Consider the following 25,012-nt stretch of genomic DNA (forward strand, 5'->3'; position numbering starts at 1 on the left):
TGTTGCAATTACTTAACAAAATAAAAGAGTCTCATGCTAAAATACATTTGGCCAACTATAAAGAGCTATTGAAACATATACTTGACACATTAAATTATTGCTTTTTTGATGATTAATTAGAAAGTGAGGTTCTCCATTGTTTCCTTGTTTTGGGATGATTTTTTTTTTCTTTTGTTTGTTTTGAGATAGGGTCTTTCTATGTAGCCCTTGGTGTCTAGGAACTCACTGTGCAGATCAGGTTGGCCTCAAACTCAGAGAAATGTCTGCCTCTGCCTTTCTGAGTGACTGGATTAAAGAAAAAAAAATGGGTTCTACGAGGGTTCTGTGCTGGAGCCCTGCCGAAGGAGAGACATTTTTGAGTCACCATATGCCTCTCTCTTGAGCTATCCAAGTCACCCCTTTTCACTTGTAGTATTGTTGTGTCTAACAGGCTCTCAGGAAAGGAGTCTGGCTTCCAAAGAAATGACATGAAAGGTTTCCAACTCTACACCTATGTAAAGAACGGGACTCGGCTGCCAGCCCGGAAATGAATCAGGGACCTTACACTTCACTGCACCAAACAAACAAATAATTCTTTTCTCTTTCAAAAATGATGGTGTATACAAACCTATTTTCTGGGACTGGAAAGATGGCTAAGAGAATTTGCACCGGGCACCCACTTGGTGACTCATAACTGTTTGTAACGATATTTATAGGGCATATGAAACCCTCTTCTGGGCCTCAGGGGCACCAAACATATACATGGTACATATTAAATAAACATCTTAAAAACATTTTCCAAAGTCCTTGTGCTGTTGTTTTTCTGTCGAGTTGACATAAGTTGGAGACATCTGGAAAGAGACTTCATCTGAGAAAATGTTTCCATCAGATTGGCCTATAGACAAGTCTATGGGGCATTTTCTTGGTTAATGGTGGATGTGGGAGGGTCCAACTACTTTGGGTAGTGCCACTCCTGGGCAGGTGCTGCTGGGGTGTATAAGAAAGCAGGCTGAGCAAGCCATGAGGAAAAGGCCAGTAAGTGACTTCCTCCATGACTTCTGATTCAGTTCCTACCTCCAGGTCCCTACCCTGTTAGAGTGCCTGCCTTAGTTTTCTTGACGATGGATTGTGATCTGAACATGTGAGCCAGGCACACCCTTTCCTTCCCGGGTTGCTTTTGGCCAAGGTGTTTTATCACAGCAGCAGAAAGCAAGCCAAGACAGACATTTTCCTTAGTCTGAACTTGCACAAAATCTCTCTACCAAAATGGAGGGAGCTTGCAGCCCAGATCCACTTTCCCAGGAGAGGAGTAGGGAACATGTCTCTGAGTTAAACTGACTCAGGTTCCAGCCTTTGTCCCCAACCTTCTGTCACTGTGAGATAGCCACAGCTCAGTACGGAGGAAATTAGATTTCTTTCTGTCCCCAGTTCATTCAAACTTTAAACGAATCCATTTTTCTGTTTCCTAATTTCTTCTAAAATATAGGGAAAGCAAGGCTTCACCAGTTAACACAAATGGAGCCACTCAAAAGTGGATGAAGGGTACTGGGTGGCATACAACACCCCCGATCTAATGAACTCATCCTTACCAGCCAAGCCTGGCATAGGGAACAGACAGGAAGTAGGTGGCAGAGGGGCTGGAGACATGCTTTAGCGGAGTCTGAGAGCTGCCATCAAACATGGTCCTCAGGTTCCTTTCCAGAGCCTGGTACATGAAGGTTACAGATTCCTGAAATGGGAGGTCATTTTAGATGTGCGAAGTTCACGGCATTGTCAACAGGAACCATGGGAATGGCTGACAAATAAAACTACTATTCATTTCTCAGCATCCTAGCTTAGGCCAGGCAACAGGACAGCAGAGTCACACGGAGAGGGGCTGACGGATGATGATAGGGTATAGCCTGAGGCGATGCGGGGAGAGTCAGCTGGGATTTCCTCAAAGCCAGCGGTCTGCATTGATTTGAAGACTCAAATGCAATGAAACATTTTTTCCTCTTTGGACATCACCTCGCTGTACAGCTTTGCTGGCCTAGAACTCACTGCATAGACCATGCTGTCCTTGAACTCACAGAGAGCTGCCTGGTTCAGCTTCCCAAGTGCTGGGACTAATGGTGTGCCGGGGGAAAAAATAGAATTTTTACAGACCATAATTTTAGGAAAGACAAGCCTGTCTCATCTAGAACCAGAATTATGACCGTAAATAGTTGGTTCATTTTTCTCAAATAAATGAGCAATTGGATTCTAAAAATTCTTAACCTCTAAGCTATAGGTTCTCAAACTGTGGGCCAAAATCCCATCAACAAACCTCTATTTCCAAAAAATATTTGCATTATGATTCATAACAGTAGCAAAATTACAGTTAGGAAATAGCAAGTAAATGTGGTTGGGGGAGGGGTCACCACACTGGAGGAACTGTATTAAAGGGTCGCAGCACTAGGAAGGCTGAGAACCACTGCTCTGGGCCACACCCACAGTGAGATGCTCACTATTTGCTTTGACTCTCAAGGTGCCTAGGGAACAGGAAACACCCTTCACAGGGCTGTAGGTTTGCGCCAGAGGACCTGGGGACAATTGGCCACCAAGCTTGAAATTCTAAGCTGTCCTTTTTTCATGTATTTAGTTGTGCATATGTCTGGCACAGCATCTTATTCTATAGCCTAGGCTGGTCCCAAGTCACAACAATCCTCCTGCCTCAGTATCCTAAGCCGTAGGATCACCAGTGTGGGGCACCATATAGAGTACCAAATTGTCTTGAAGTTCTGACTGCAAAGACACAAACACAAACTGGGGTAGTCCTTAACAAGATGAAGAAACACTTGATCCATCCTAGTTAAAGGAAAACAATTCTAAATTCGCCAAAGGGTGACATAAGACCCAAGAAGACTTCCTAGGCACCAGCAGAAGACAGCAAAGCAGATCCAGCCGAGAAAATGGAAGCCAGACAGCCAGCCCAGGCTGAGAAGTACTTATGTAAGAACCTGCAGGCAAGCAACATGTCTTCTGTCTTCCCTGCTATCATCCTGCCAGGAGGCTGTACACAAACTGATGCCCAGCTCTGGCTCCACAGTCATGCAGAAGACATTACATCAGCTGTTGTAAGGTATCAACCCTCAGGACAGGAAGTTCTCACCGGAGCCCAGGAGCCTGCGCTGTAGAACACGCCTCTTTCTGTGTAGTTCAAGTTTTTCCTGATATCTTTTCTTATGGACACGGTCAGATTCCTATGAAAATCACTTTTCTGCACTTTTGAGCTGTTGAGAAGAGAGATGAATAAAATAATCAAACCCAAGAAGACTACCAGGCCCTTGAGTTACTGAGCTGAAGGTACACACGTTAATACTGGCCGATGAAGATACACACACATTCATACTGCCTGAGATACTGGAATTTTAACATCTAGAAGTTGAAAGCACAGCAAACATAACTTTTAAAAATTACTTTTTAAAAATATCACATATCTTAGCCAGCCTGTGAGCCCATATTTCGATATGGCACAAAAGCCATTACCCTGGTCCGAGCGGATCCCGTAGCTCTGCAGACGAGCTGTTTGTGCCCTTAACAAAAGCCAGGATGCCTGCTCCTAGCTTCTTTTGTTAAAATGTGGATTACCTGAGAAGAGATGTTTGACTGAAGCTGATGCCTTAAGAGTTTAGATGTTTGGTGCTTCCTTCCTTTTGTAATTTGGAGGATGTCTTATAGAGATGCTAATTCAGGGCCTACCTGACTGCCAGATGCGGACAGGACCTGGGCCCAGGCACCTGGTTACCTAGGTAACAGCCTTTGTGTGTTCCCGCTCTTTTGGTGGGGGTATATAAGATGTTTGGAGAATAAAGGGTGAGCTGGTTTTTTCCATGATGACGGTGTAAGCTGTGTCAGTTTTATTCCTCGCGACTCCGTTCCAGCCGGGTTAGGGAATTTGTGTTGGACCCTCACAGGCTCCAACACCAGCCCAAACTACAGACGCCTAGGAAGAGCCGCCCTTTACTGTAAAAAATCTTGTGGTGAGGGTATTTCTAAGGCTGAGAAGCCAGCTTTTACAAAACCTGGTGTTTCTGAGGCCATGGGTATAGCAGAATGTGTGCTTTGCATGTGCACAGGACCTGGGTTCAAACCCCAGCACAAGAAAGAAGAAAAAGAAATGTAGGATTTTCTGTGGTCTCGGAGCTCACAGTAGGAGTAAAAGTACTTCTAGAATACCAGCCTACAAATGTACTGCAGGACTTCACCAAAGAGCTCAAGACGGCTCTTTACCTACTGAGGACGGTAGCACGTACGCAGACTGCCTCATCCAGAAAGACAAGCGCTAGAATCAGTTATCTAAATAAAATACATTTCCCAGTGCAGAGATCTTGAACTGGGTATAGTGGCACTTGGGGGCTAGAGATAGGAAAATCAGGAGTTTAAAGTCAGCCTGAGCTATACAATGAGTTAAAGGCCAGCCTGAACTACAGGTGATGCAGTCTTAAAACAAAACAACAAACAAACACACGTTGCAGCCAGCCTAAACCACAGGTGTCTAGAAGAGCCACCCAGGCTTTAGAATGCTTAAGAGCAAGGGAACAATAGACAGACAAGAGCCCAAGGGAAGACACAGACGGCAAGCTTAGCCACCTAAAGATGCAAAAAAAGAAAGAAAAAAATCAACAACCAGACTTCTTTTTTTTGTTTTTTTGTTTGTTTGTTTGTTTGTTTCTCTATAGCTTTGGAGCCCACTCTGTGTAGCCCAGGCTGACCTGAACTCACAGAGCTCCATGCGCCTCTGCCCCTGAGTGCACCACCAGCGCCCGACCCAGACTTACTTTAAATGAAGTAAACAACAAAGGCTGACTGGAACCCCTCCTTCATCTTTTAATTCTCTCCATGCACTAAAATCTCCTTAGGATCTTTCACGGTGCAATCCTCACTTTAATATCTAGAATATTTAAAGTTTCTGCTCTTAAATATCTTATTGGGTCTTCAAGGGAACTCTAGTGGGCCCTGGTTGGGCCACCATACTACATTCCCAGAGCTTCTGGCCCTTCTCTCTCCAAGGGTCAGCAATATTTACAATGACATGTCCAGTGCCAAGCTGGCTGTCGGGTCACATGCTGAGTTCCTGGTACAATGACTACCTCCAAGTACTTTTACTATTTATGTTATTGCTTTATTTGATTAACAGATGGTATTCCTTTCTGTAGATAACATCATGAATTGGAGGCTGGCTCCTGGCTCCAGCAGGAGACACCAGCTCTAACAATGTAAACCAGACATTCTGGCTTATTCCTCAGAAATTTCCACAGAGCCCTTCTTCCCACCTTGTGAACAAAATGCTTTTTCAGGATGGAGTTTGAGGAATGTCCTTGAGTCACAATAATGGTGATATTTATTAAGACTACTGATGACCATTTATTTAGTGAACAACTGGCTGTATGCATCTGCCTTGCACCCCCTGTCATCTGTAGCCTGTGCCACCATTCCAGGACTCGCGATGTGGTTTGCTGATTTTTTGTTTTCTGGTTTGTTTGTTTCTGTCAGAAGGACGAATTGTAGTTTAAAAAAATACCAATGTATTTAAAAGTCACCCAATTGTAAAAGGCTCAGCTAGAATCAGAACCTTGTCTGTCTGTCTGAAGGCCCCTTGCTCCACCCTCTCTGGGGCCGCCCCACTTACCCAAGGGTGTGGTTCCTCCGGCCGTCACAGGAGATGAACAGAGGATTCTCAGGCAGGTGGCAGTCACTGGGAAACAGTGGGAGGAGTCAGGCATCTGTCTCCCTCCCCTCCAAGCATCATTTTGACCAGGAATCAGTGATGCACTTTAAATCAGTCTTGTCTCTAGAAGTCCAGTGCAGTATCCATGGTGCCACAGAGACACCTTTAAACCACTCTCAAAGCTCAAAGAATTCATTGCCTGGCCATTCGGATAGACAGCCCAAGTCTTTCTTGCCAAGCCTCCCTTTGTCCTCCTAGCACAATGGCTAGGGAAAATGTGTGTACACATGCAAAGAGTTTTATTCAGCAGCAAGAATGGAATTAAATCATCTCTAGGGAAATGGAGTTGAAGATGATCATATCAACCAAAATAAGCCATACCCAAAATATCAAGTTTTCTCTCACATGTAAGACCGAGATAACACACACACCATACACTATTAGGAGGAGCACAGTTCTTGTCTCTGTTTTAATTTACCAACACATGAAACTCCCAAAGTGATTGCAGAGAGAGAAAGAGAGAGAATATACTTACCTTTTAAAATACATTCATTTTATTTGAAATCCAGAGTAGGCTTCCTGAAGCTATGTACAGAACTAGTTCAAAATCCTGAAAATGGGACTGGGCTTGAGGACTGTCACATATGGCAGGGCGCGGGTGGAGGGAATGGAGGTTACTCACTCTACTGTGACTGGGCATTCTGAGTTCTGCCAACATAAACTTAACTTCTACCTAAGCGCAATCATGATACTGGAGCCAGCACTTATTAGGTGCTTGATGCATATTAAACCCTCTGCACGAGGGCTCTCATTGACTGCTCACGCTCTCATAAAGATGGAATGGTGAGTGTCCCCATTTAAGAGGAAATGAAGGCTTAGGGAGGTTTAGCAACTGGTAGCACAAAACTCAGTGGTGAGAAGGTGCCTCCAATTCCAAACCCTACCCTTTCTACATCTAGGCTTGCATGCACCTAAAAACTCTTAGCCCGGCTGGGAAGCTCAGTCAGTCAGTCCTTGCAAGCATGAGAACCTGTATTTGATTCCCAGCACCCATGGCCTGGCATGGTGGCCTGCAGTCAGGCCGACCTCTGGAGCTCAGTAGCTAGCCTGTCTAGCTGTTTAGTCTCATCAGCAAGTTCCAGACCAATTACAGACCCTGTCTCAAAAAGCAAAGTAGAGAGCACTTGAAGAATGGCAGTCCTATGCATGTACAGAGAGAGAGAGAGAGAGAGAGAGAGAGAGAGAGAGAGAGACCAAACTCCACTGCAAGGGCTTAGAGATCTGACTTGAGATTGTGCTAATTATTAAAATAAGATTTTGGAGCTGGGGAGATCACTCAGAAAGTAGAGCACTTGCTGGGTAAGTGTGAGGGTGAGAGCTGCATTCTTTTATGTTGCATTTGTTTAGCTCTGTGAAGCTGTGTTTCTTTGCCTGTCTAAAACACCCGATTGGCCTAATAAAGAGCTGAAAGGCCAGTAGTTAGGCAGGAGAAAGGATAGGTGGGACTGTCAGGCAGAGAGAATAAATAGGAGGAGGAATCTGGGAAGAGAAGATGGAGAACAAAAGGAGGAGAGGAGGACTCCAGGGCCAGTCACCCAGCCACACAGCAAGCAGCAGAGTAAGAAGGAAAGAAGGGTATATAGAAAGGTAAAAGCCCAAAGGCAAAATATAGATGGGATAATCTAAGAAAATCTGGTTAGAAATAAGCCAAGTTAAGCTAAGGCCAGGCAATCATAAGAAAGAATAAATCTCCATGTGTGATTATCTGGGAGCTGGGTGGTGGGCCCCCCAAAGAGCCAAAAAGGAAAACAAAAAACAACAGCTAAACAGATGCCCACACCCCAATCAGGCTTTAGAGAGAGCAGAGTTTCCATTATTTTTCTCTGTGAACTGGTTCAAAAAACACTTCTGAGCTGTTTTCTTTTGAGTTTTGGCCTCATCAGCTGAAAATGCTGAGCATTACGTGGGAAACGTGGCAAGGCAAAACTCACCTGGTCCCGTTCTCCAGCATAAAGCTGGTCAGACGGTAGATGTTCGTGGACCAGAATGCCATGTCATCTAGTCCTCCGAGGAAGTACTCTTGGAACTGTTCCACCAGAAAGGGGGACTTGGTAGAGTATGTGGAATAGAGCTGCAGGGGGAGGCAGGAGGGGTAAGGCACGGCACTGTCTGCACAATCCTTTAGCCAAGACTCAGAAAAAGCAGGTCATTACCTTGGAAACAGCTAACATCTCTCCATGCCTACAACACAAACAAGAGTCTTCATGAGCTGCGCTTTCTAGAGCAAAGTGAGGCAGATAATGAAGAGACCATTCCAGCCATGGACTCCCAGTGCTCCCCTGGAACCGACGTGTGATCAGGGATGCTCAGGAAAGCCCCATAAAGTCAGCTAACTTCCCCCCGGCTCACACTTACATCTCCAAGAACTGAAGATATGTGCAGTCAACGATGACGTTTTCGGTGATGACTTTGCGACCATAGAGATTATCATAAATTCTCAGTAGATCTTTGATGGGCACATACCTGGAAGATGCATTAAAATGAAAGAAAGATTCTTAGGTTCGGAAATTGAAGGTAATAGTAACAATTGTAGGAGCTCTTCAAGTTCCCAGTGTCCCGTGATTGACTGTATATATCAGATAGTTGATAGTCTTTACCAGTGTTGGTTATTTAACTCTGCCAATGACACTTGCTGAGTAATACCATTATATTCCCATTTTACATAAAAGGAAACTGAGTCAGAAGGACAGTAAGTAGTTTTCTCAGTGATGCAGAACAAAAAACTGGTGCCTTAACCAAATATTTATGAAAAGACATTAAATACCAGAAATTACCAAGTGTAAAGAGTGCTTGATTTTGTGAATTCAGAGGGTGTGTGTGTGTGTGTGTGTGTGTGTGTGTGTGTGTATTTTGGCTTTTGAAAGTATCTTACTCTGTAACCAAGCCTGGACTAGAACTCACTATATATCCCAGGTTGTCCTCAAACTCCTAAGAGTCGGACTCAGGCAAGAGCACCAGATCTGGCTTCTCACTTAATGTGATCACCTTAAATGCACAGGAGGAAGCAACAGAGCTCTAGGCCCAGCCTTTGGTTCACAGGCATTAATTATTTTAGTTGAAAGGACAGCAGTATCTTAAAATAAGCTTTATATAGTCATTTTATCTCAATTTCAAAATAAAGAAGAGTACAACAACCAATAAAATCCAATTTTTATAATAAGATGAAACAAAAACAAAAATGAAAGAAAAGGGATATTTAAAAATTGATTTATGTGTGTTTACAAGAAAGAAGGGATTAAGAAGCCCATTTTTAGCTTTTAAGAGCACCTAGGACCGCCTCAATAAAAATGACTTAACAGGCAAAAGAAAATAACAAAAATATTTGTTTTGATGAATCACTAAGCTAGCAAGAAAGTAAAAATAAAATAATTTCAAAGTTCAAACCCAACTAAAAAGTAGAACCTTTGGAAGGCAAGCAAGGAAAGCCAGTTTTACTCTGTCGGCATCTACCGAACCCTGGAAACTACAGGGAGGGAAGAAGGGAGATGACCACGGATATGGAGCCATCCACTGGAGCACGTTCAACCTGTTAGGGACCACACCCCTAAAGAAAACTCCCCTAGCAGCCATCAGCTGTCAGTGACTCCTCAGCTAGGAGTAGGGCTCATGAGTCCCTCCTCCCTCCTCCCTCCTCCCTCCTCCAGGCTGGAATGCTGACTGGCTTGATCTGTGCAGGCACTATGGGTGCATGAGTCTATCATCCTGAGTGGTCCTCCCACGGATTCTGTGAGTCCGTGAGTCCATTAGTCCTAAGTGGTCCTCCCACAGACGCTATGGGTCCGTGAGTCCATGCATCCTGAGCAGTCCTCCCTAACCTCTGGCTCTTACAATCTTTCCACTCCATCTTCTGAGAGGTCCCCTGCATCTTGGAGTCAGGTGATACAAATGTCCCATGTACAGCTGGTCCTTCCACAGGCCCTTACTCTCTATACTTAGACCAGCTGTGAGTTTGTGTGTTAACTTTCATCCACTGCTTAACGCAGCTTCTCTGATGAGGACAGAGGTATACTGTAGAATCAATAACCTTTCATCAAACTCCCAACAAGTTTTTCCCAAAACACATCATCCTGATGCTAAGTTTTGTCTGAAAGAGCAAAGACAAAGATCTTTGAAGAAGAAAGATAGTTTGAATGAAAATGGCCCCCATAGGCTCATATACTTGAGTGTCTGGCTTCTAGTTGTAGGGCAAAAGTCCACACCACGCCCAGTGTCTATCTGCTGTTCTGTCTCTCTTCTTCTGTCTGTCTCCATCTGTCTGTGTCTCTCTGTGTGTATATCTCTCTGTCTCTGTGTGTCTCTGTCTCTGTCTTTCTTTGTTTCTACATCTTATCTACTGCTTGTGGATAAGATGCAAGCTCTCAGCTCCGGCTCCAGCACCATGCCTACCCTCCGCTACACTCCCTGCCATGGTGGTCATGGACTCTGAAACTGTAAGCAAGCCCCCCATTAAATACTTTCTTTTATAAGTTAGCTTGATCATGGTATCTCCTCACAGCAATTCACTGTGATCACTAAGACAGAAGACAAACAGGAAACTCTGCCCTTACAGAAGCAGACATACAGCAAAGCCGTGGGACAGAAAGAATCAGAGTTCCTAAGGGACAGTCACAAGACCAGAAGAGAAAGGAAAGCACATAGGCGGTGCTGCAGAGCAGTGAGAAAGAGTAGACTATGGGAACACTCAGCCATCTCTATGGAAAAAAATCATAATAAGTTTATACTTCATCTTATACAAAAATTCCCTGATAAATTAAATGTAAACATCTGTATGCTCTTCCAGGAGACCCAGGTTTGGTTCCCAGCACCCACACCACACAACTACAACCCCAGGTTCCAGGGGATCCAGTTCTCTTATGGTCTCCAAAACACCTGCATGTATGTGTTTTACGCATATAGACAAGCAGGCACACACACATAAATAAAAACAAATATTTTTAAAACCACAAATGTTTTAGGAGAGTACTCTCACGCCTTTTAGGTACAATATCTCTTTTGAAAGACATCGGAAGTGCACCCATCTCGGGAGAAGAGATTCAGTCAACTGTTGTGGATGAACAAGGTCCATGTGTCAGAGCACACCCTGTGTGAAAATACATACTACAAACTTCACAAAGATAACTTAGGAAATAATTTAACCAAATGATGAGAAATGAGAAGCTATATATTCAAAACACTAGTAAAAAACACTAACAAAAATCAGAGCTAGTAGCACAGGCCGATAACCTAGGCTGCTCGAGAGGCAGAGGCAGGAGGTCACCAGGTTAAAGCCTGCCTAGGCTGTGGGTGAGTTCAAGGCTAACCTCAGAGACTCAGTTAGACCCTCTCTCAAGTTTTAAAAAGTGTAAAAAAGAAAATAGAAGCCAACAACTGTGGTGGCATTTCATTTATATTTTAATAAATAAAGCTTGCCTGAAGATCAGAAAAGTAAACCAGCCTCATGGGCCAGCTTTACAGACCAGGCAGCCATGACACAGTAGCCAAAATGACACCTATCTTTTATCCCAGTAGCCATACTAGGTTGCCATAGGAACCAGGCAGTGGTGGTGCATCCCTTAATCCCAGCACTAGAGAGGATTATAAAATGGGAGAAGACAGCTCTCAGTCAGTCTCATTCTGAGGTTTCCAGGAGGCAGAATCATCATTTTCAGACTGAGGTTGAGGTAAGAGCCAGTGGCTGGCTGTTTTGTTATTCTGACCTTCAGGTTGAACTCCAGTTTCTGTCTCTGAGTTTTTATTAATCATGCTACAAAGGATCTAGTGATGGAGGAGGGTCATCTTTCTATCTGTTGTTTCATTGGTTAAGTAATAAAGAAACTGCTTGGCCTCTGATAGAACAGAAAATTAGGTAGGCGGTAGTAGACAGAACAGAATGCTGGGAGAAAAAAGCTGAGTCAGTTGGTCGCCATGATTCTCCCACTCCAGACAGACGCAGGTTAAGTTCTTCCCTGGTAAGCCACTTCATGGGCTACACAGATTATTAGAAATGGGTTAGATCACTATGTAAGAGCTAGCCAATAAGAGGTTAAAACTAATGGGCCAAGCAGTGTTTAAAAAAATACAGTTTTCGTGTAATTATTTTGGGTAAAGCTAGCCATGCGGGCGGCCGGGTGCCAGGGAACGTAGCCTGCCGCTCGTACTACAACAGAGTGGTGCCCAACGTGGGGCACGAACCCACGACCCTGAGATTAAAAGAGTCTGGATTCTTTGTATTATTGTGTTTTCTTTAAAAATTTTGACTGTGAAGGAGCTAAGTACAGAGAGACGTTTCATTATATGGGCTGCCAAGTGGAACCAGAACGGATATCATGAGGGTATGATTTCAGAATTTGGGTCTAAGGATATGATGCTTTGAAAAGGGCCTTCTTTTGTTTTCACAGAGGATGTGATCCTATGGATTGCATCTATCCCAATATGGTATGATAGACCACATCCTCCTGAAAGGTTGCTGTAAACACCCTCAAAAAATTGCTTTGCTCAACTGCCAACTGAGATAAAACTAGCACACAGGTTACACCATAAAAAATCTAAATAACAGCGCCCCCATTCAGCAGAAAGCAGTTTGGAGAAAAATAACTGCGCCCATATTCCCAAATAGTGTTTATAAATGTTCTTTTTAAATTTAAAGGGAGAGATGATATAGATATAAATAATTTACATTGGTATGAATCTTGGTTTATTGATACAAGTTTAAGGTCAATTTTGTTATATGTATATGTATTTTTGATCTTGATTAAGGTATTGTGATTGTGTAGTTCATTTAAAATGTAATGTATATAGGTTGTTAATGGATAATCATTAATAATAATCAAGCTTGTAGTCATGTTAGTTAGATTTTCTAGATATGCATAGATATATTTCAGACAGGCATTCTTCAATCTAGCTCACAATAAAGTGACTGCCTAGCATTCAGAAGGTTCTGGGTTCAATACCTAGAAACAAGAGTGAAATAAATAAAATAATAAAATAAAAAAAAAATACAAACTAATGGGGGAAAAAACAAACACAGCAAGAGCCCAAGACACAAATGTCATTTTGGCATCCCATAATTAAAAGAACATTGGTCTTACCAGCGCCGTGAGAGGTAATTAAAATTAAATTCAAACTGGCTCAACACATCTCCTCCTACAGCAAGAGAAACATATTTACAATCTGTGGGCTAATGACGAGACACTTCTTACACATTCTCACACACAGACCTTTCCCACAGTTACTCTTCCTCTGTCTTAGATATGTCCTGAAGAAAAAGCTAACTTTAAAAAATAAAAACTTAACTAATGAAATGCAGAAATGAATTAAGAATCACTTATATAATAAGACAATTCTATTTTCTATATGTTTGTTTGTTTTAACAGGGTCTCACTGTGTAGCCCTACCTTGCCTGGTTCTCACTGTGTGCTTAATGTTGGCCTTCAACTTGCAGTAATCCTCCTGTCTCAGCCTTCCAAGAGCTTAGGGGTGTGTGCCGCAATACCCAGCTTTGAATTTATTTTACTTTAAGGAAAGATAGACCATAGACGACCTTTTCAATAAATATTAACTTGTATATTTAAAGAGAATTGCTACAGGACAGAAGATGGAGTTTATCAGTCGAAAGCTAAAGTACAGCTGACTAAGACTAATCTAGCCAGTGGAGTTTATTTCAACACATAAGTGAAATTTCTTTAGTAAAATTATACATCAACAACCAAAGACATATTTTTAAACAAAAAATATATTAGCATGCCAATTTAGAAATGCATGTCTGTGTTACACGAGCTGTGATGTATTCTAAATGAACTTTAGCATTCCAGTTTAGAAAAATACTTAACAATGTATAAGGTTGTCAGGGTGACTTGATAGGTAGAGGCACTTGCTTGCTGTATAAGCCTGGTGACCTGAGTTCTATTCCCAGAACCCACGGAAAGGTGGATGGAACAACTCCACAAAGTGGCCCTTTGGCCTTCACACACGCACATTGTGGCTCAGCACACACACACACATCGTGCACATGCGAGCACACATGCTCTCTCACACACACATGCATCCCACGAATAAATAAAGTCATTGGCATATGAGGAAAGCGAGTAAACAGTACCAAAGTCACCAGCTGAATGAGCCTCAGAATAGGAGTCGTGAAAATCAATCTGAGGAACAAAGAGAAGCACATGATGAATGTCACAAACTGTGACCTAGAATGTCACCCCAAGTCCAACCAGCTGAGGGGAGGTGACAGCCTGACCCAGGGGACCGCAGAAGTGAATCTTGGTGGACTCGGTCTTCACACTAACATTCTCCTTGTTGCCTGTGTTGGCCCTTGAGTTTGGAAACAAGATGACTGCAGACGATTGTACCACCCGTGGGTGGACAATGTCTCCAGTGGAGTCCAAGATTATAGGTCCAAGAGACTGGAATTAAAAGAGACTAAAGTGGGTGGAGGAGGGTAAGGAGGGACAAATCTGAGCAAGGTACACTGATATATATATATATATATATATATATATATATATATATATATATGAACTTGTCATAATGAAACTCATTATCTTATATGCTAACTTACAATAAAATGGAAAGAAAACAGGCTGGAGTGATGGTTCAGTGGTTGAGAGCACTTCCAGAGGACCCAAGTTTGACCCTCAACAACCACATGGTGGCTCAACAACTGTCTGTGACTCCAGATGCACAGGAACCCAACTACCTCTTCAGATCTCAGCAGGCATTGAATATATGTGGTGCCCAGACACACAATATGCAGGCAAAACACCCATCCACATAAAATAAAGTTTAAAATATTAATTTAAAAATGTCAAAAGTCAAATAAAACAACTAAGAGTAGAGCCTTTCAGTTAAACTATCAGGAGAGACTGCAATTCTGAACAGAGCCAAGTGGCAGCTATTCCCCTCCTTGTATAGACACAGCCTCAAAGACACTGCAAGACACCTCTGTCCCTGTTTGTAGCACAGTAGTCCTCTTTGTTTTGTGAATGAGTCTTCAGAGGTGGGAACAATGAAAAGAAGAGAGTGGAAGAGAACTTGAGGGAACAGGATGACCAAGATGGGGGAAGGACAGAGAAGGAGAGCAAGGAAAAGATATCCTGATTGAGGGAGACATTATGGGGGTTAGCAAGAAACCTGGCACTAGGGAAATTCCCAGGAATCCACAAGGATGACCCCAGCTAAGACCCTAAGCAACAGTAAAGAGGGTGCCTGAACTGGCCCTTCCCCTATAATCAGATTGCTTACTACATTAATTGTCATCATAGAAACTTCATCCAGCAACTGATAGAAACAGATGCAGAGATTCACAGCTAGAACTGGGCCGAGCCCAGTCGAAGAGGGGGAGGAGGAGTGATAATATGAGAAAAGACCATGATAGTGTTTCCCACAGAAACAGCTGACCTGAGCTAGTGGGAGCTCGCTGACTCCAGACCGACAGTGGGGGAACCTACATAGGTCCAAGCTAGGCCCTCTGAATGTGGGTGACAGTTGTATGGCAGGGACAGTCTGTGTAGCCACTGGCAATGGGACCAGGATTTATCCCAAGTACTTGAACTGCCTTTTGGAGCCCATTCTTTTTGGAGGGATACCTTGCTCACCCTAGATATAGGGAGGAGCATCTTGGTCCTTCCTCAAAGTGATGTGCCAGACTTTGTTGACTTACCCTCTCTAAGCCTTACCCTCTCTAAGGAGTGGATGGGGAGTGAGGTGGGGGAGAAGGTGGAGGGAGCAGGAGAAGGGAAAGGGAACTGGGATTGGAATGTAAAATGAGAAAAGATTGTTTTTAAAAAAGTGAATAAAAAAAGAAAAAGACAAAATTCTGACAAGAAGCCACTTGGGATATGGAAGGCTTATCTCCACAGGATGTGTGAATATCCTAAAGTGCTCCTTTTCTTTAAAGGAATCCAGTCTTGTTTGTAGAGCTGGGGATCAAACCCAGGGCTTTGCGTGCTAAGCAAGCATTCTACCTCTGAGCACCCCGCAACCCGCCTGAGTCCACTTTTGATCTGGGTGTGATGGCGGTAGCACCCTCGTGGCCATATACACTCACGGCTCCCATTGTCCTGAGGAATCCTTGTTCAATACCCAGGCTGTGCCAGCTGACATCAGCAACCATGTGCGAGGTGATTCCAAATAAGAAAGCTACCAACTTCTCTGTGTCCTGACAAAAAAAGGAAATTCAAGTCTTAGGTGTTGGGTTATGTCAAGTCCCTGAAAGGCCTTTACAAACATGAACTGATTCCCGTTATTGAGACTTAATAAGGAATCAGAAGCAGACGAACTACATAGCTTCTAGTTACAGGAAAGCACATAGGATATTCTGGAATGCTGTGTAGTGTCTTGGAAGAGTTTCAGATTCATTGGCGTTGGAGAAAAATGACCAAGTGACAACCTCTGAACTTTTCTTTGGTAACTTTAGTTAAGTATTGACGAGACATCCGCTGTGTCCCCATTAGTGTGCATGGCACTGCAGGTCACGTGATAGTTAGCTATCCCAGGCTGGGGATCAGAGATGCCAGGTGGAGTGAATCCAACAGTGCTTGTCAGTGCAGGGGTGAGCGGAAGAGGGCACACCCACCTTCTCCCAGGGCAGAGGGTAATTCTCCCGAATGTAATGAATGCTGGCATTGAGAAATGGAGTCCAGTGAGTCCTCTCAGATACATCGTGGTATTTTCCTGACAAAACAAAAAAGTGGAGCCTAAAAAATTGAGTCTCCTCAAGTTCCCCATGACCACTCAATGGATTGCTGGATCTCTTCACTTTCCCTCCAATATTCTTTCCCTCTGTTCTTCCTCCCAGGACACCTCGTGAGCAGACAGGCCAGAAGAGTCACTCAGAGGATATTTCCACAAGGATGTACCCATATTCCAACATCTCATCCCCTTTACTCTCTTTTAATCTATTTTTATTATTGTTGTTGTTATATTTGTTTGTTGTTGTATTTGTGTGTCTGTTTGTATATACATGCACACTATATCACAGCCCTCATATAGACATTAGAGAATAATTTCCAAGAGTCACTTTTCTTCTTCCACTATATGGTCATCAGACCTGGAAGCATATGGTGGTATATTATTTGTATTTTAATAAATAAGGCTTGCCCGAAGATCAGGGGGGCAAAGCAGCCATGCTAGCAAGCACCTCTACTCACTGAGCCATCTCACACACACCCTCCCCAATTATTCACTGGAAGTTACTTTTCTCTGCCATATGGTCCTAATCTTTATATCACATAGGAAAGTATAAACTGACTTACGAAAACATGGAAAGCCAAGCATGGTGACAGCACACTTGCAATCCCAACACTCAGAAGGCAGAGGCAGATAGAGGAGGATCAGAAGTTCAAGGTCATTTTCAATTACATGGTGAGTTTGAGGCCATAACTGGGCTACATAAGACTCTATCATGGAATAAAAAAAAGGAAGGAAGAGAGGGAAGGAAAGATAAATGATTGATAGGTAGGTAGGTAGATGATACATAGATACATAGATGATAGATAGATAGGTAGATAGATAGATAGATAGATAGATAGATCAATGGATGGATAGATAGATGATAGATAGATAGATAGATAGATAGATAGATAGATAGATAGACAGACGATAGGTTTGATGGCCTTGTCCACACTTTTCAGAACCATGTTTGTGTAGGCCAGTACGCATTGAATACTGCTTCTTAAATTTAGTGATCAAAATATCCTTTTCTCTTTCTCATGTGTAATCTTTCAAGGGACTGTTAGAAAATCAAGGGACAATGGCACTCCCTGAATGCTACTTAAGAAATGTCAAGTGAGAAACAGTAGGTTAAAAATAAGAGCTACGACCCTCAGGCAAAAACGATGGAATTGCAGAATGACAGACTGAGAGGATGTGAAAGTCTGAATATAATTGGTCCCCACTGTCTAACAGGGAGTGGCACTATTAGGAGGTGTGGCTTTGCTGACATGGGTATGACCCTGTTAGAGGAAGAGTGTCACTGTTGGGGCGCCTTTGTGGTTTCCTATGCTCAGGACACCAGTCCAGTGTCTCAGTTGACTTCCTGTTGCCTGCAGGTTGTAAGACTCTCAGTTACACCTGCCTGCACTCCGCCATGCTCCCAGTTATGGTAATGGACTGAACCTCTGAAACTGTAAGCGAGCAATTAAATGCTTTCATTTATAAGGGTTGCTGTGATCATAGTGTCTCTTTACAACAATAAAAATCCTAACTAAGACAGAGGAAAACAGAAAGAAGTATTTATAAATACAAGAAATGCCAAGCTTAGCGGTCTGGAATCCTGAGTACAGAGACAGTAGCACCTTAGCATTTCACGATGTTAAACTGAGGGCGGTCCTTACCGGTGTCTTACAGGAAAGCGAACACCACGAGGAGATAAGAGTGAAAACCCCATGCAGACTGAATTAATCAACCTGGACCAGACTTTGGGGAGTCTAATAACAGGTAATGTATTCCCTATGTATTTAAGCTCAGCACAATTTGGGAAAAAAAAAAGTGTCCTGGTGTAACACTATCCCTCTTGCACAAGGAAGCATAATTATATTGAAACTCAACTCAGAGTACATGTTGTTTCGTCCATGAAGATGGGTTCTATAGCTAGCTAGCTATACTAGCTTAAGGGCCTAAGGGTCTGACTTGGTCTTGGTCATACAGATAGTATAAAGGTCATTTGGGCTATTAGCTACCTCTGGTCCTGATTGTGGAAGCTTGGGAGAGCCTCTGGCTATCAGGGTCATTTAGATAACTAGCCAATTCCAGTTTTGGTTATAAGAACTTAATATGGCCTGGCCTAACAGATAACACAAATCACTAGGCTGTTAATCATTTCCAAGTCTCAGCTTTCTGGATGGAAGAACAGGTTTTTCATCTTTTCAATTGAAAAGACAATCCTGTATGCTTAACATTTCTGGTTTCTGTGGAGATCCGTGGGCTCAAACACTTTTGTGCTAGGCTCCCGACTAAATGCCACCCCTAGATTGTTGAGAAATGGGATTTAAAACAATAAATAATCCTGAGGCACCATAAATGGTTTTCATGGTGATCTGATGACCCAGTGAAGTGGAAGATCAACCCTTCAGATCTCTACCAACTTCCACCGGGCAGGGTAACTCCAACAGTACCTATTTCAGCCAATTTCTTTGTGCCCTGGCTTGGTTTGGTTGGGTTGGGTTGGGATTGGCAATGGACAGAATGAATTAGGAGATGAGAGAAAAGGAGGAGATGGAAAGTCTGGTTATTTACATTCTCAGCTCCTCAGCTGTAGGGTCGAAGTGGGCTGGCTATGACCTTTAGCTACAAATTCCACTCCTGTCAAGTGGCCCTCTCCAGGAAGATCTCCCACCAGGAAGCAGTAACCACGCCCCTGCACTATCTATGGTGACTCCTTACACTGTCCAAGCCTCAAATTCCCCTCAATGTACTCAGCAAGCTTAGATCCTCACAACACTGGCCAGTGATATCGTTAATACCAAGAACAGCCCAGAGAGAGGGTTACTGTAGAGCAGACACAGAAGTGAGGCTGTAGGTTGCACGCTGACAGACACAGAGGGACTGCCACTGAGCACCAAAGCAAGCAGAGACATCTAGACCAGGCATGAAGCAGAGATGTCACTGATGAACAATCATTTCACAAATGTGTGTTTACATATAAAGTTGTATTTCATTTTCATTTATGTACATGCGTTTGTCTGTATCTGATGTACATGTGGGTGCAGGTACCTGTAGAGGCCAGAAAAAGGTGTCAGATCCCTTAGAGCCCAAGTTACAGGTAGTTATGAGCCACCTAACATGGGTGCTGAGAACCAAAACCCCATCTTCTGCAAGAGCAAAGTACGCTTTTAACCACTGAGTCGTCTCCCCAGCCCATGGAATGTACATATTTTAAAGTCAATCCTGTTAACCAGTAAATGTGGCATCATTCCTCTGAAAACCCTCCCTTACCTCGTTTGCAGATGCTAGGGTAAAAGGCATCAGGAAACACCGTCCCAGCCTGGTATGCATCCTGGTGTTCTAAAAGCAACTGAGGAACAAGAGAACGCAGAAATTAGAGGGAGGAACTAGCAGACTGGGAGAAGTCAGCCCGGTGCCTTTCTAGCTATGAGAGACTAAAGCTACACTGGATACGGGCAAAATGAAGAAAACAGGTGGACAGGAGTGATTAAAATGTTAAAAACCCATGTTTATTTCACCAGAATGCAGTACATATCATATATAACCTCAGGGCCTTTCCTGCATAACAGTTTAGAAAGTAGCAAAAGCTGCCTGTTTAAATTTTACCATCTTTTGTTTTCTACTTTCGTTTCTCTAATGGAGTAAAATTCCCCTAAAACTATTTTAAATTTTTATTTCTTTAAGTGTTTTGGTTTTCTGAAAAAATGTAGCCCAGCTAGCCTGAACTTGCTACCTGCAGCCAAAGGTGACCTCGATCTCCCTAAGCCTCTTGCCTTCACCTCCAGAGTTCTGGGGTTACAGCCTGTACCAAACACCATACCTGGCCTTCCCTAAGACTATTCAGCTGTTCCAAAATTGGTTTAGGACAAGACTTTCAATGATCTACAGTGAAATAAGAAAAATATAGATACACACACACACAAACACATACACACCCGCCAAGTGGTTGATGATACCCACTTTTAACCCTAACACTTGGGAGGTAGAGGCAGGTGGATCTCTGTAAGTTTGAGGCCAGCCTGGTCTACAGAGTGAGATCCAGGACAGCCAGAGCTACACAGAGAAACCCTGTCTGTTATATCCCATAGGCTTTAGTCCATGCTTCCTTCCTCCCTCCCTCTCTTTCTTTCTTCCTTTTTTCCCTGTGCATTAGAGAGTTAGAAAAATATTCTTGCCCTTTGAAAGCAATGAGAGTGGATAGCAGGGTTTTTTCTAGATTGTCTTTGTTGAACTCGCTCACTCAGTTCTGTTGACTCTTATGGTGGGGCAAGCTCAGCCCAGAGGTCAAAAAATGGAGACTGAGTCTCCAGAGTGCTTGGCATGACCCCAGATCTGCCATAGAGCCCTCCTGCTTTTCCCACTAGCTTGGAAGCCTGCATGTTTTTTGCAGCAGAGATGCAGAGGCTCCTGGTGGAGCACCAGCAGCCGGTTAGTTGCTCACAGGCAGAGCAGGGGACATCAGGTTGGCCGGGAGCATGGGCTGAGGTTACAAGGCCCTGTAACTAGTGCTCAAGATGGTTCTGCATTTTCCAAACAAGAATGTGTTGAAATCTGTTGAATCTCAGTGAGCCAGCAGGACAGTAGCTATGGCAAAAGGCACAAAGGCAGTTTTCAGGACCACCGTTTTGCATGTTGTTCCCAGAGGCCTTTCTAGATGTTTCTAGACACCACTGGAGCTGTTCCTCTGACTCTCACGCAGGTGTGACAGCCAGTTCCTTTGTTCCTGGTCTTTAATCCCTTTCTGGCTAAGCTGGATCAAGGGGTTTCTGCAAAGGGACAGTGAAGGACACAATCCATAGTTAAGTTTGGAGGTATAATTGTTTTGTTTTTCTTTTTTAAAAATTTATTTATTTAGTGTGTGTGTGTGTGTGTGTGTGTGTGTGTGTGTGTGTGTGCATTCACCTGTGTGGATGAATGTGTGCTACAGCACACATGTGGAGGTCAGAGGGCAGCTTCCAGGAGGAAGTTCCCTCCATCCCCATGGGTTCTAGGGCTCAAACCCCCGGTCATTAGCCTTGGTACAGAGTACCTCTACCCACTGAGACATCTCACCTAGATGACTGGACTTCTGTCACTTAAAAATCATAGGTAACAAGTTTTAGAGACAGTTAAGTGGTTAAAGGCTCTGGCTGCTGTTCCAAAGACCAGAGTTCAATTTCCAGTACTCCCATCAGGAAGATCACAGTTGCCTGTAACTCCAGCTCCAAGAGATCTGACACCCTCTTATGGCCTCCACAGGCACATGTTCACATGTGGCATACACACACACACACAGAGAGATGAGCGCATGTAGGCACGCATGCACATACACATATAACATAAATTTTCAAAAAGCATAAAATAATCTTAGCAGCTCTGTTTTAGGAGCTTGATGTTTAGGAGCTTTCTGACACATCAAGGGAAAGGTAACCATTACAATAATCCATTATCAGGCATAGGCTATTACAGATGAGGTCATAGAAAAGTTTTGACTCTCAGGAAATACATTGAAACTTATTAATAAGTTAATGGCTAAAAGGCCAGGTTAAACCTAGAGTGAAGTACCCTTTTGTGAGACAGGGTCACTCACAACCTAGGCTTGCTTTGAAAGTGCTGTGCAGTCAAGGGAGATCTTGAACTGACCCTTCTGCCTCAACTTCCCACTTCCGGGAATGGCAGGTGTTCACTACCCTGCCCAGCCCAACTTTGTTTATCTACCAAACTGGCAAGGGAGAAAAGAATACAAAGTAAACCATAAAAGCAAAACCTCTATCAAATCTGAATATTTATCAAATTTTTCCAGTAAAACAGAAGAAGGACTAAGGCTGGTTTTGTGCACTATGAAGTACACATCCATGAATGTGGTTTTTGCGCATGCTTTCTGTCACATGCCTTCCACCGAAAGTGGAATGTAAAAAATTCCCCTGCCCCCAGCAGCTCCCAGAAACTCTAACTTAAAGGTGGCAACATTTTGGCCTGAGTCTGGCCCTAAAGAAATGCTCGCCTTATCCTGTCTGATAAGGAAGTACAGTTGAGCAACCTGAGCAACGATTGCTGGGCTTCTCCACCAGAGCAGGGAATGTTAAATCAGACTCCTTGATGATGCTGTCCAGCTTCCGCCCACGCGATGACACCTCCATAGAATTCCAGAGGACAGCTGGGCTCAAGGAAGCTTGAAGGACTCCTAACAATAGCTTATCCTGAGCCAGAGAGATAGCACGCACCTCCTCTCAAAACACACACAAGATAGATAAATAAACAGAATAAGCCAAACTTATCTAAGGATCTCATTATGGAACTAGGAAGTGGTGCAGCCCCAGCTCATTGGGGAGGATGCATTCTGAGTTCTTCTGAATTCAAGCTGGTGTTTGAACTTGCCGCAAGCTGTGAGAGCCAAAGTTACATTTTAAGTTTTAATTAATATGCCTTGGAGATCCACGAAACAAAAAGATGCCTCTGATCTGCAAGCCCCTTACCCAAGGGCAGATAGTCCCTGACACGCTGGAAGCTACTCTTTAGGGGAGATAATGACCCACACGTTTCTCACTCCCCAAAACAAGTCTGTTAGACCCATCTGCACTTGATGTGCTTGATCATATATAGGCAGGACGTTCACAGGAAGGAAGGAAGTCAGGATGGACACTTGTCCCTGATTGGATGTAGGCTGGAGGTACAGCACGATTTATGCTTGTCCCTGATTGGACCTGAAGGGAAATACTTAAGCTGCTACAAAACTTGATTCGGGACCATGCTGCCCCCCACCCAGGAATTCAGAGATGGACCTGACCAGTATTTAATTAAAGTTTGCTCCAAATTTGGCTTTCAACTGTGGTAGTGGTCTTATTCTCAATTCGTGGGATTAGCAATGCCTGGCTATCCACCTGCCTTTCTTTTTACATTTAGTTATGTATGCATGTGTGCCATAGGCCATATGTAGAGGTCAGAGAGCAACGTTCAGAAGTAGGTTTTTCCTTCCACTGTCTGGATCAGACTCAGGTTGGCAGGCTCAGCAGCAAGCACCTTTACCTGCTGAGCCATCTCCTCAGACCAGTGGTCTGAGTTAGTTCTGATGTCACAAGAGACTGCCAACCACTGTTACCAGTGTCGGTCTTTAAGACTCGTCTTTGCCGTAGAATGTTATGTATTATCATTATTATTATTATTCAACTAGAAGTAGTGCATAGGAACACAATGGGTTAAACTGACTTTAGGATGGGCACAGGTGACCCATCATATAGTCCTATAGGTGAAAGGAGACACAGAAATAGCACGCTTCTTCATAAAGCTCTCTGGCTTCTGAGTTCAAGCTGAGGCGACAACTCTTATCTAGAACATGCATGGCCCTGGGTTCAATTTCCAGCAATATATTCTAAACACACACACACACACACACCCCAGAGAGAGAGAGAGAGAGAGAGAGAGAGAGAGAGAGAGAGATTCTGCTCCTCCTGATGATAAAGATGTGGACAACATATAGTGATGAAAAGTAGAAAATGAACGAGTGGTTTCTCTCAAGTGTGACCTCTCTTTATAAGAAAAAAATTATATAAAAAATATTTCAAGGACCAGGCATATAGCTCACTAGTAAAGCTATTGCCTAGCATGCACAAGACCCTAGATTCTATACCAACTATTACAAAAAGCAAAGAAACATGTTTTTAAATTATAAATTATATTACCTACATATTTAAATTTTAAATATTAATATATGTAGTATATTAAAATGTTTAAAATTGATAGACATATTTATTTGTATACATACATAGTGACTGAGTGGCACTGGAGGAGATGTGTACCTTTTAACCACAACATTAGCTTTATAAAGACATAAGGACAACTCTTAGGATTAAAGATGTTTAGACTTTTGTTTGACACCCACAGAGGGAAACGTATGTACAGTCAACAGAAATCCAGCTCCCTACCTCTTTGTAGTTAATGTGTCCATTTTGAAGCTGAAGAAACTCCAGAGCCCGGTGTCCTGAAAGAAATGAATATCATACAAGCTAAGTTCAACTGTACTTACCAGAGATCATTTTTAAAAGATTTCTTTTAAATTATGTGTGTGTGTGGGGGGGGGGTATGGTTATACACACATGAGTGCAGTTACCCATGGAAGCTAGAAGAGGGCATAGGATCCCCTGGAGCTGGAGTTATACACGGTTGTGAGCCCCCCAGCATGGAGGCTTAGAAGTGAGCTTGGGTCCTGTGCAAGAGCAAGAAGCACTTTCAGGGGCTGGAGAGATGGCTCAGAGGTTAAGAGCATTGCCTGCTCTTCCAAAGGTCCTGAGTTCACTTCCCAGCAACCACATGGTGGCTCACAACCATCTGTAATGAGGTCTGGTGCCCTCTTCTGGCCTACAGGCATACACACAGACAGAATATTGTATACATAATAAATAAATAAATAAATAAATATTAAAAAAAAGAAGCACTTTCACTTGACAAACCACCTCTCTAGCTCCATAGAGATCAGTTTTGAGGGAAACAGAATTTCAGAGTTGCAAACTATAGAGAGAACTGGAAACAAAAAGTAAGTTTGTATTCCCTTGAGGTTTTCTTTACACATAACTGTTTTGTTTGTCTGTCTGTCTGTCTGTTTGAGACAGGGCCTCTCTGTGCAGCCCTGACAGGCATGGAACTCTGTAGACTACACTGGCCCTG

General features: G+C 43.2%; 1 protein-coding gene across 8 annotated transcripts in view; it reads right to left on the reverse strand.

Moving 5' to 3' along the window:
* The window catches only part of Gpld1 (glycosylphosphatidylinositol specific phospholipase D1), a 53,029-nt gene that overhangs the window by 17,839 nt on the left and 10,178 nt on the right, over positions 1 to 25,012 (reverse strand). For all 8 annotated transcript variants that reach the window (XM_041632727.1, XM_041632725.1, XM_041632724.1 and 5 more), the window contains 12 exons: positions 24,274 to 24,329; positions 19,643 to 19,721; positions 16,284 to 16,381; positions 15,756 to 15,866; positions 13,803 to 13,851; positions 12,796 to 12,850; positions 8,084 to 8,191; positions 7,882 to 7,909; positions 7,660 to 7,799; positions 5,630 to 5,695; positions 3,110 to 3,230; positions 1,569 to 1,708 (listed from right to left, as the gene is read on the reverse strand). In XM_041632727.1, the coding sequence (XP_041488661.1) occupies positions 1,569 to 1,708; positions 3,110 to 3,230; positions 5,630 to 5,695; positions 7,660 to 7,799; positions 7,882 to 7,909; positions 8,084 to 8,191; positions 12,796 to 12,850; positions 13,803 to 13,851; positions 15,756 to 15,866; positions 16,284 to 16,381; positions 19,643 to 19,721; positions 24,274 to 24,329 (1,051 nt within the window). The remainder of the gene's footprint in view (positions 1 to 1,568; positions 1,709 to 3,109; positions 3,231 to 5,629; positions 5,696 to 7,659; positions 7,800 to 7,881; positions 7,910 to 8,083; positions 8,192 to 12,795; positions 12,851 to 13,802; positions 13,852 to 15,755; positions 15,867 to 16,283; positions 16,382 to 19,642; positions 19,722 to 24,273; positions 24,330 to 25,012) is intronic.

Source organism: Microtus oregoni, unplaced genomic scaffold, assembly GCF_018167655.1.
Source record: "Microtus oregoni isolate MIOR12 unplaced genomic scaffold, Mior012 000042F_ref0000377, whole genome shotgun sequence".
NCBI lineage: Eukaryota > Metazoa > Chordata > Mammalia > Rodentia > Cricetidae > Microtus > Microtus oregoni.